This window comes from Lissotriton helveticus, chromosome 8, assembly GCF_964261635.1.
Source record: "Lissotriton helveticus chromosome 8, aLisHel1.1, whole genome shotgun sequence".
Taxonomy (NCBI): domain Eukaryota; kingdom Metazoa; phylum Chordata; class Amphibia; order Caudata; family Salamandridae; genus Lissotriton; species Lissotriton helveticus.
This window is the reverse complement of record NC_136069.1, coordinates 1,690,857,469-1,690,869,642: the sequence shown is the minus strand read 5'-3', so window position 1 is coordinate 1,690,869,642 and position 12,174 is coordinate 1,690,857,469. Positions and strand designations below refer to the sequence as shown.

Below are 12,174 nucleotides of genomic sequence, written 5' to 3'. Positions count from 1 at the left end.
ATGTTCTTGTAGTTGTATGCGCTTTGTCCAGGTGGACAGAAGCATATCCAGTTCCAGATTATACAGCAGCGACCACTGCCAAGCAGTTGGTTCGTGAATTCTTCCCCCTTTATGGACTCCCTAGGGTCGTATATTCTGATAACGGCCAGCCATTCTCATCTGAACTTATGAAACAAGTTTCCCTTCTGTTAGGGTACCAGTGGAAGTTCCATTGTGTACGCCATCCTGAAGCAGCCGGTCTCGTAGAGAGACATAATCAGACCCTGAAAATTCGAATTGCCAAGACATGTAAAGAGAAAGGTGTAGACTGGCTAGTTGCCCTGCCAGTTGCTCTATTTTATATGCGCATGGTTGCACATTCCAGATCAGGTCTGTCCCCTTATGAGGTCGTATTCGGCCGCTCCCCAAACATGTGGGGTACACCTAGACCCCGCAGTATTACAGATGTTTCCAGTAATATGCTGACAGATTACCTAGCTTCCTTGATGTCTGCCCTACACTCTTGTCGTTCACAGGTTGCCGCCGCATTTCCAGACAATACCGAGGTGAAACCGCATGAAATCGTTCCAGGATGTTTTGTACTTGTGGGGAACTTTGATCGTTCAAGTCCGCTGGAGCCCCGTTGGAAGCAACCTCAACTAGTCCTTCTGACCACCCGCACGGCCGTGAAGTTGGAAGGCCGCAAAGGCTGGGTGCACCTGTCCCACGTCAAGAAATTCCATGGATGTCGCATAAAAACATTGGACTGTTCCATTTCTAAGGACTGCCAGAATTCTAAAGACTGCCCTATTTTCAAGGACTGTCCCGCTACAAACTTTGAGTCCAAGCCTCCCCTGTTAGAGGAAACTCCGCAGCAGGAGTATAAAAAGAAGCTCCGGTCTAGTAAAATAAGTCAGCCAGTTTAATTGTCTAAGTCCCCCTCGGGTGAAACGGTTAGACAGGTTTCTGACATGTATGAGATAGACCCCCATAGTGAGAGAGTTAGTCAAAACTCCATAAGATGTATCATTTTTCTAAGTTTTCTATTGTTTCTAAGTTTGATGGTTACCTGCACAAGTTATGCATTTCATTTATGTTTTCCAATTTCTCATGTAAATAAGTTTTCTAATACTACAGTAGAGCACACGTTTAGTGATCTGCCTCCTCACGAGTTATCCTATCGTCTTGCTATGCGCAATAACACATTCATCAGAATGTTACATTATTCACACCAGACCAGCAATGCTACTAATTGTTGGGTGTGTGGTCGACTTCCCCCTTTCCAGACACCGAAGGGAGTTCTGCCACTCTTTCCTTATCCGTTTTCACATAATGGTTCGTGTGGAGCATGGTCCACGTTAACGTCATCCTCCAATGATATGTCCCTTCTGAATAGTACATGTTTTCCAGACAAGCAAGGTCTCCCCCATAGAACAGGGTTAGATCTAGAAAATGAAGTTTATGATTTAGGTAATTATTCTTCGAATTTTATGGTCCTGAATGTTCAGTCTGATACTACTCCAGACTTACCTGCTATTTCAGTACTACCAGTCAAAGGCGAATTATGTGTCCGAAATAATGGTTCCGCACATGTAGGACATAGTGATTGTATTACTACTGTCGAGTATAGTGACAGTGGGAAATCTATTTTCAAAGCTTCACGTCATTCTTATTTTGTTTGTGGTCAGACCGCATATGTTCGTCTGCCCCTCGATTGGGATGGAACCTGTTACATTGCCTTCCTACTGCCACCAGTTTTCCTAGCCCCATCTGATTATCATAGAAACACACATCTAGTACACGTCAGACATAGAAGGGAGATTGAGTCCCCAATTGTCGATCAAACTGAAACTACTCTAGAACAATATCAAGATTTTAATAAAGGTTTTTTCTTCTTTATAGGCCCTATCCAGAATAGTAAGTTAATACGTAGATTAACCAGAACCCTTGAAGCAGTAGTGAATGAGACTACTTCTGCTCTAGGTAACTTAACCGAAGAACAATCTGCTATGAGATTTGTCGTGCTCCAAAATCGTCTCGTTCTTGACGTCATACTGGCCGATAGAGGAGGAGCATGTAGAGTCATCGGATCTAGTTGCTGCATTTTCATTCCTAATAACGCGCCGTCTGTTTATTCAGCTATAACCAGACTTCATAAAATTGCCCATCAGTTACACCAGAATCCAGGCACCTGGACATGGTCCAGTTGGCTCTGGAGTATTATATCTGCCTGGGGATGGAAAGTATTGTCATTTCTAGGTATTGCAGTAGCGATCATATTCAGTTGCTGCCTCTGTATACAATGTGGCCCTGCGATTTGCGGCATTTGTGCTACCTCTTGTATTCCTAGTCCTAAGTCCCGTTCCAAGACAATTCGAGACGAGCAAATGATGCTATATGAAATGATAGATGGTATCATGAATATAGATGTTTCCTGAGGGAAACGTAGGGCACAAGGAGGGAATGTGGAAAAGTAAATTTTGCCATGTTATATGTGCCTACGTGTTCCCCATGTTATGTCATATGTGCATGATCGATATGCATGTATTCCCCTCTGATCAATTAAAGACTCAATTACAGTTGTGTCCATCTCTAGTATGTCAGTTTCCAGTTCTCGTGAATACAACGAATATCAGGCCTATGTAAAGCTACGTTGCCACATTTTACAGTGTGCACGTTAATTCATTGAATTATCCCCGTTTCTAGGCCTCAAAAGGGCCGGACACCAGATTCAGCTCCTGTCTCCTGAACCCTCTCCGAGGAGCGATACAGCCCCCACCTGTATCCCTGACCCTTCACTTACTTCCTGCCTCACAGTGCCCGGCTCGGCCTGGCTCTGCCTGCCAGTCTGCCAAGAGTATGTTATGATTCTAGTTATCAGTCCAGCTCTCCTTCTCTGCATTCCTAAGCTACTGAATCGCATCAATAGTTTCAGTCATGGTCTAGCCTTTACGTCTCCATGTAAGAGAAATACTGTATTAATGGTCATTTAATATTCCTCAGCACGCACTACGTGTAGAATAATGCATCCATCAGTCTTAGTGTCTGTTAGCCTTTGCCCTGATAACTTCTGGATTCTATCAACATGTTCTCTAAACAACAGATACTAGATATGTTTAGGTACATGTCGCCCTGACACTCCAGACTTTTCGTCTCCTCTTCTAGCGCAGAAGTCATAGCCCCCCAGTTCTCCCTAGTAACACGTCATTGTCAGTTTGCGCGCACCACTAGGTTAGAGGTCCCAACTGCTCAGGTAGCCCCCTCCATGTTTCCGCCCCTTTTATGACATATTCTGTTACGTTTACATCACATGTCTATGTATACGCCCTGTACACACCTCTTGTTACACCCACTTTATGCCTTATCTTTCGCGACTGCTACAAACTCCGCCTACTGCTACGCCCCCTGTATTGAATATAATGTGTTTTGTTTAACTATAAATGTTGTGCACTGTTATTAAAGTTTGCTAGCCATTCCCAGATCCTGCCCCGGCAGCTGCCGGGCCCTGCCATCCCCGTACAGGCTGTCCTGTTCCAGTCCTTTACGCTTAATTAAAGCCTGTCAACTCTAGCTACCTCGTATCTTGACTCTTATTTATTGAGCTATCTATTTGTATGAGTATCCTGAAAAATAGTACCGGTAATTAATTATTTATTTACCTCCACATTCCTCTGCTGCTCCATGCCCCTGACAAAGCAACACAGCATTTGCAAAGCTATCTGGACCGACTTATGCTGCCAGCCTTTTGACTTTGTCAATGCATTAGATTTGTCAATGCATGTTGGTTTTTGTAAAACTTTATTATTCGGGACTAACAGTTACCTTAACCACTTTCGAAGGCGCCCCACTGAGAACAAATGCTCTTTTCATCCGGTTATAGCAGTTGTGTAAGGCTAAATGAGAAAAGTTAATATAACATCCAGGATAATGTGCTGCATGGCTAAATACGTTTAAGATCCTAAAGGCGAGACTGTTGCATGGCACCTGCTTGTATGATTTTGGTGTTCATCTGGGACTTGTTCTGATTTCTGACAGCTCTCTATGTTTCATGTGGACCTTCATGGCAAATTAATTTACTCTGCACTGCTTTATAATAAGATGTAAGAAAACCCTGTAAATTGTCCCTGATTTAGAACTTAGTTATTGAGTGGGGTCGATTACATATTTGCCCCTCAGCTAAACTGATGATGGGTTTGATGTTGAGGATGATGTCTTTTAGCACAAATTCAACTAAGAAGCAGCAGGACCTAAGGTAATCATTGGGTGATCTGAATATGGGGTGTTCTAAATTGTGGAGGTAGGGTTTCTGCTTCCACACTATTGAGGATAAATCTTCTACTCCAAACATAAAACCTGCTTTGAATCTATACACATGCTTGGATAAGATAGAAATATTGAATGAATGAGTGGGCTCCACAAGTTCCTCAACAAAGACACATCCCAAATACAAGTCATTCCTGGCTGTGAGTCCTTTTTAATCAGTAACCTGTACCATTGATGTGTCTGCAAAAGAAATATTGGCATTGGTTGATTACATTTTTAAGTCATCAGAGAAGGCATCTTCTGGGAGCTCACACTTCCTTATAAGTCTCACAGTAAACAGGTGTGGCTTTAATATTCATACCAACGTCTTCATCACACATCCAGGCTATGTATTGGCAGCAGTAGGAAAACCTCCTAAGGTTTACATTGAAGTCATGCAATCCCCATGTCCCACCAATTAAATACTCCCTTGATGCAATGCAATGCAAAGCAGCACATTGCACAGATTTGTGCTAATCTGGTCTACAATCTATTGCAATTCTTGATTTGTGTTGGATTGTAACTCCCGCCACAACAGTTTCCATCTAGTTTCCATTAAAAAAAGTAACACAAACCCAGCACAAAGTGTTTGTAAATTTGCCCCTCAATGTTTTCCATCTATGACTCACATCAGTATTGGCTTCTAAGTCAGTTGAGTGAGACGGTCAACAAACGGTTCAGCATTGTGTTAGTCTTGTCGCTCTGGAGGTGATTTAGAGTTTGGCAGAACAATGCATCTGCCATACAATTATGGATGATCTGTTCTGCCAAACTCCCAGGACCCATGCAACAGGTAGAGTTGGGAAATATACAGGCCCTCTGACGGTAGAGCTTCAGCTGTTGGAAACTAATGACCTGATGACCTGTCATTCACAGGGGCATGGGTTCATGTTGATCATCACCCCACAATATACAGCGCTGGGCAACTATCACTCTTGTTTTCTTGATTTCTAGAATAAATCATGCTGAATTGTTTCATATCATAGAATATCACAATTTGTTGGCAGTGAAAGTCCAGTTCAAATACTTGTCAATACAGAACTTTTTTTTTTCTTTAGAACATAAAAAGGTTATTTAAAGCAAATCCACCTGTGCCATTGCTGATTTCTCCCAGAGAACAAGGGACACAGTTGAAGCAGCATGTGGGCTCTCCCTCTCTGGCAGCCTTTCTGTAGCCAGGAGGACAGCTTTCACTGCAGACAGATAGAGGAACCTGCATGGGGGGGCAGAGAGGTTTCAGTCAGCCAACATCACAGTGTGGAGGACTGTACACGACACACAGTGGTGGTACAGCATTGGTATGTGACACACACATTGAATGACAGGGAGTGCATAAAGGAAAGAAATCACAGCCCAAGAGTGAGCCAAAGAAGATGAAAGGAAAGACAAACTCAAATTACAATAAACCACAGAGAAGTCCTAGCAGTCAAAATGTGTGTCTTTCTTACCTCAATGCCTATAGAATATTGTTTCTAAAATTCATAGAGCGATATGAGTTAAAATACATGGGACCTCATTTATGAGGCTGTGCGTCACTTTTGCGCCGCCGGTGCATAACTTTTTGTGATGCACCAGTGGCGTAAAAAATGTACCTTGTTGCGCCATATTTACAAAGTGATGCATCTAGGTAGATGCGTCACTTTGTAAACCCCTGCGCCACATTATACCTGCGCCTGGTATAATGTATGCATGGGGGGCGTATTGACGCAAGAAAGGGTCGTAGAAGTGACGCAGTGAAATCTATGTGATTTCACTGCCCCACTTCTAGGACACAAATGAGTCAATTTCGTACGCCTGCCTCACAGCAGGCGTAAGACTGACGCAGGCCCTTTCACATGGGGCTTGCCTTATGTGAAAGGATACATTGCTGGAGTTGTGTCACTTTTGTGACACACTCCAGCAATGCGCCACTTTTGCGCCTTACAGATACGTCAGAAATACGGACGTTTCTGTAACTCCTTGCGCAATGATGCGTCATGCTGTAAATATGACGCATCATTGGTGGTGCAAGGAGGGCGCAGTGAAAAGTGACGCATCGCTGTTTTCACGCAGCGATGCGTCACTTTTCATAAATGAGGCCCATGATGTTTCGCCAACAAGAAGGGACACTTTATATTATTTTTGTAAACATGTTTACTATCCTAAAAAATTGATAATTTCCTCAAAAAAGCAATGCAGAATAAATGTTGAAGTGGAAAAACTGCTTGACCAATATTATTAATCTGGGTTGACACAGTAAACACTTGACTGTTCCTATTAGAGCAGGATTAAGGCTGATTTCCATATGTCTTCTCTCTGTTTAAAGAAGAAAAGTGGACAAAAAATAATGTATTAGAATGCGGTCTCTCCAGTATTGCCAGTGTGTAAGAATTTGGGTTTTCCTCTGTGCGATGCCCAAAGTGCATTGGGTATGTCCTGTGGTGGATATGTGTTTGCTGTGACACCTCAGTGAGGCCTGTGTAGGTAGAATCTAGTCTTGCGTTCCTTAGTTCCAACTGGAGCAGGTCTAATGCTGGTTTGTATATGGCTGGGCTCCTTCTATGAAATAGACTTTTGCAAGCATTCCACCCATCATCTTTGTGTTTCCCTCTGTGTTAGGTGCAAGAATGAATTTGGTGCAGGTTAGCGCGTGTTAGCCATGTGCACAACATTATGCATTTGTGAGTCTCCGCGCTCGGGGCAAAATTTCCGCACTGAGAATTCTCAGTGTGAAGCCTCGCCCACGACTGCGGTGCTTACGGATTTTGCCCGGATTGAAGAGACTCCCCCAAGACAGTGGAGCCTCCACGACAAGTGTGGAGACCCTTTGTGAATCAGGCCCTACAATGGAGACAACTAAACCACTAGGAAATGCTCAGAAGCCACTGAGGTGTTTTTTAAGGGAATCATTTCAGATAGCAAGATGTCATATCTACTAGCACTTTCTAACCTTCGTTCATCTTGGCAGTGTCCTAATGATCTGTGATTTATAAGTGATGGGACAATGCCAAGAGAAAGTTGCAAGCAGGGAGTTATAAGAATGAGGCTTTTCTTCTGCACATTTGACATATTTTAAATCACAAGAAGCATCCATTTAGCTGCTGGTGTTTCCGGGGATGCTCACCACCGCTAGGGGGCGGAGAGTGTCCACCCATTTGTTTCCACAGTCCCAGGACTGCTGCACCATAGTGAAGGCACAAGGCTGCGGTGCAAGGGATTCACAGTACCCAGTGACTACAAGCCACTGAAGTTGGCCCAACCCTCCAGAGTAGTGCCCTAAGGTAACAAGACACTGTGGTAAGTAAGTGTGGAATGGAGGGGTGTGGGGGCTTTACTGAGCACATAGATGTGGGCATGGGACTCTATATTTGCATATGAATCTGTGCGTGGATTGGTGAACAGGTACTGGGTCCCTGACACTGTGTTGTGGCCTGAGACAATATTGGTCTTGTACCTGTACAGGGCATGGTTTGCTCTACTGGCATACCAACGCTAGCTTCAAGGTGTATTGTTGTGGGTGAAAAAAGGTAGTAGCAGCATGTGAGGTTCAGGTTCACGACAAGATGCTTTACTGACCTTGCCACATGAGTCTGCACTTCAGCATGTATAGGTGAATCTTGTCCTGTGGTGCTATACCTGAGCATGGTTGCATGAGGGTACCTTGCCTTGTTGTACACACCTGTGCCTGGCATACAACACTGCTGTTCGAATATAAAGGTGGTACCTGTGCACGAGAGCCTATGACACAAACTATGAACCAGTAGAAGGATGTCATGTATCTATGAAGTTGTCCCTATGTGTACAAACCTGTACCCTGATCATGTTATACTACACTATGCATAGTAGACTGTACTTGGTAGTGAGCATATAAGAGGGAAATTAAATGTACTTTTATCAAACTCACAGTTTGTTGGCCTCTTGCTACCCTGTAATCTTGAATTCCTCAACTTTTCATTTCTTGGTACATTAGAATTTTGAACTTGAGCTTACCCTTTTGCTACATGCATGTGTTCACACCTGGCACTGTTGTTGGTGCCTGTCATAGCCATGCAAGGCTGAAGGGCTCTGAGGTGAAGGATTGCATGGAATGTAATAGATAAGACAGGGAGCCTAAGGCAAGGACTGTCTCCAAAGTCTCTGGAAATGTAGAAGAAAGTTCCAGAGCCTGTATTTCTGTTACTATTGTTTGCACAAGATATATGATTTATCATGTGAGCTGCCTACTTTTGAACATTACCAGCCACATATTTAATCTGTAGAAAGTGGATACACACCTGCTAAAAGAAGTGCACAGGAAGGCGCCCGGCTGGCTTGTTTGTAGTGTAGAGAAGATTAGAGCATGCCAGTGACCTGCTATCACCAGCCAACATCACACGATTACACATTGTGTATGATGCGCAGTGTGGGTCAATGCTTGGTCTTCAGGGTGGGGCAGGGTGGTGTGTGCCGGTATTCAGTCATGCGCAGTGCAAATTGCACAAGTGGTAGAATATGCCAGCAGTCTGCGTCTACCAGTGACACTGCAGCTTCAGGTCACAGGTGAGACAAGTAGTAGCAGGACTACTACTATTGACAGTCGTTATAATATATCAATCACTTCTTGTTCTCTGCAGTGGGGCCAGGGCTGCACTGCTGTATTCAGGGAAGAGGGACCAGGGGCTGCGGGAGCCTTGAGTCACCATCCCCTGACTCATTGCTTTTGATGGGTCACCCTAGCACTGCCACAAATAGAAAATTATGAAAGGGTCGGCATTGTTGGACGTCCTGGTGTGAATCGTAAAAGAGATCTATGGGTGGGATGAAGAGAACATTGGAGCGGATGATTATCCCGCGCCAAAAAGGCATTGTAGACCAATTCAACATATTGCTGAAAAGAGACAGCCTAAGAGTCACAAAAATGTTGGCTCGCTTTGTGATCTTGAGGATCTGGAAGCGGTGAAATTGTTTTGATCATAGAAAATCATTATTTCGAGCAGCTTTAATTTTGTGTTTGAAGTAAGATGTCTTTTCCTTCAGGATCTGATTTTTATAGACTTGAATGGCTAATCTGTAATCTGTTTTTGGCTGAGGGTTGTCAGCTAATCTTCATTTACTTTCCAGCCTATGACAGATTTGTTTTTGAGCTCTCAGTGAGTCATTAAACCAGGGTTCTGATGGTGATTGCCTGGAGTGGCGGTGGCCAGTGGGGCCAGCTGGGGCCGGCTGCTGGGCTGCAGAATCATTCCAGGAGTGGTAGTTCTTCACAGCAAGACCTAAATCAAAAGGAGTTTTTTTGTAAAGATTGAGTGAGCACATTGTTAAGTTGCTCAGCCTCTACCTTGTTCCATGGTCGAGAAGCAGTGAGTTTATTGGGGGGTTTAGCAGGCAGTTTGAAAGAGATTTCAAACAAGATCGCACTGTGATTAGACCAGATTAATAAGTAATCTGGAAGTAATCTGGTCCATTCTTAATTAGAATGATCCAGACACGGCCCTGCTGAGTGTCAAGACCCTTTAACTAATTGTCTGAGTCCTACACTGGCCATTTTGTTAAGGAGGGCTTCAGTTTCACAGTCAGAGATTTTTTCCAAGTGGAAATTGAAGTCTCCTAATATGGAAAACTTGGACTCACATGCTTTAGCTTCTAGTAGTTGACCTATCTTGTCAAGAAAGGAAGGTCTGGTTCTTGCAGGGTAATATAGTGGTATACTGTTGAAGGTGTTTTGACTGTCTAGTTAAATATTAGAGGCCGCAGCCTCACATTCTATATTGTCCATTAGCTGCTTGAACCATAGTTTAAAACTAGATCTAATGATTATTGATATACCTCCCCCCTTTTGCCAACTCTATCCTTTCTAAAACATCTGAAGCCTGCGCGGAGCCTGAAGCAGGTCTGGGTCAGAGGAGGCATCCGCCTATGTTTCTGTGACAAAAGACAAATCTGTCTGATGGCCTTCAATAAAGTCAGGGAAGACTAAGGCATTTTGGGAAAGGGATCTTGCGTTTTTGAGAATGCAGGAGATCCCTGTTCTTCTTTTCTTACCTTGGAGGGGCATGGTGGAATCAAGGCGTCTAACATAAGGCAAATGGAAAAATAAGGTTGCATTCTGTACAGCGAAGCAAGCCCTTTTGCAGCTGGGGATGAAAGCATGCTCCGGAACATACGTAAATGTTGGGTCTGAGCTGTAGAAGCATTTCTCTAGTATAGTGGAGTCTGGGCGTATAAAGAGGGTTTGGGCCAAAACTGGTGCAGACGCGCTTGCCTATGGCAGATGCGCTAGAGGTCCGACTTTGTAGACCGGCATCTGGGGGTAGGATTGGGGGTTTGAGGGGGCATGGACGCAGGTGCTGAAAGCACGAGGGCAGAGACTCAGCCACAAGAGTGGAGACGCAGTACTTTACTTCACCTAAGTCCCTTTGTGGATAGGGACCTTAAACTTCAGGTCTAAAGATGGACTTCAGGTCTAAGTTTCAACTTGTGAATGGGGCTCTTATTGATTTACACATTAACCTCCTGAGGTGGGGATTATGTTACACTGTAAGATTTGTATCAAGGGATTGTACACACAGGCATATTCTGTTCAAACAGCTTTTTCAATTGGCACCACAACCTCCCCAATGACTGCATGTAATAGCATCCAGGACATATTTGCACCTGAGCGGTTCCGGTACTCCACAATATGGCCCCGGTGTTGATGGTGATATCTTTGCCCCCTTGTGCTGTCGGCTCTAGTTTTCCCACTTTAACCAGCTGGAAATCTTCTTCCTGGGATATCTGCACATTCAGGATCTCATAGGCCACTGGGCCATCTCCGTTTTCATCAAAGAATATTTCATCGCCGGTGCGAGTCTTAAAGCGCACATTTTTTAGATAGTGAAGAATCTGAAGATTGAGAAAATAATTACAGCACAAAATTAGGTCTAAAGTAATGTACTACTGTGCACAGTGTGTAAAATTGTATGAGGAATTTCCTGAAACTGTATTCATCCTCTTACCAATTTCAGACTCTGCTTCTGTCTTATATGTCCATTCTACTTCAACAGTGTTATTCCACATTTTTGCTTAAAATACTTTACCTATAGTCTTTGCCCCGTGGGATACTCTGGACATATTTCTAGTCCATCATATTAGAATGCCTTTGAATATAATACACTTGTAATAATGTGGATGGAATATCCGTCACATTTGTGACAGAGCATCCTATCCACCTAACTCAAAATTAGGCCCGAAGTACCGAATGGGCATTGTATTTTCACATTAAAAATACTGTCAGTGATGCACTGTTCCCAGTGGCGTCTCCTCCACTAAGGCAGTGGAGCGCCGGCCCACTCCATTTTTTGAAGTGGAAAAAGGAAAAATAAAATGATATCACTACATTATTATCACTTTATTTTCCCTTTATCATGAAACTTTGCAGGGGCCGGGCTTGGCTTTCGTCACAGCAAGCAATGGAAGGAATGGTGGGCACTTAATTGAGCATGAAGGTTTGTCCGGCCCTCTTTTTCTGGCCAAAGAGTTCTGTGAAATGTACTTGTTCCCCACCAGGCTGCATTACATAGCCTTGTGGGGAACATGCACAGGATCCCTGTCCCCATCTGAGTGCCGATCCACTGTGCTAAGACCAATCTCAAAGCTGCATTGCAGTGTTGTGATTGGCTAAGGAGAGACTGTGCTTCCTGCTTCAGGGGACAATGCGAGGAGAGGTGGCAGTCTGGCAGCAAGGTAAGTCACATTTTCATTTATTTTTCAATCTACCCCGGGCCTCACCCCAGGGGCAGCCACCACTGACTGTTCCACTCCACTAGATAATGCATCCTTGTCAGTGTTTCTTAACAGTTTAACACAAGAAAACCAACATTGTGTTATAACTCTAAGAAACACCAACAAAGACACATTGGGTAAGGTTTACTTAATTCTCAAGCAACACAGAGCAGC

The 12,174-nt window shown here is 43.8% G+C and overlaps 1 protein-coding gene across 1 annotated transcript in view; it reads right to left on the bottom strand.

Annotated features, from left to right (window-relative positions):
• The window catches only part of LOC144774100 (vomeronasal type-2 receptor 26-like), a 43,232-nt gene that overhangs the window by 17,077 nt on the left and 13,981 nt on the right, over positions 1 to 12,174 (bottom strand). The window contains exons 3-4 of the mRNA XM_078659126.1: positions 10,894 to 11,121; positions 5,371 to 5,494 (exon numbers count right to left, since the gene is read on the bottom strand). Of these exons, the coding sequence (XP_078515252.1) occupies positions 5,371 to 5,494; positions 10,894 to 11,121 (352 nt within the window). The remainder of the gene's footprint in view (positions 1 to 5,370; positions 5,495 to 10,893; positions 11,122 to 12,174) is intronic.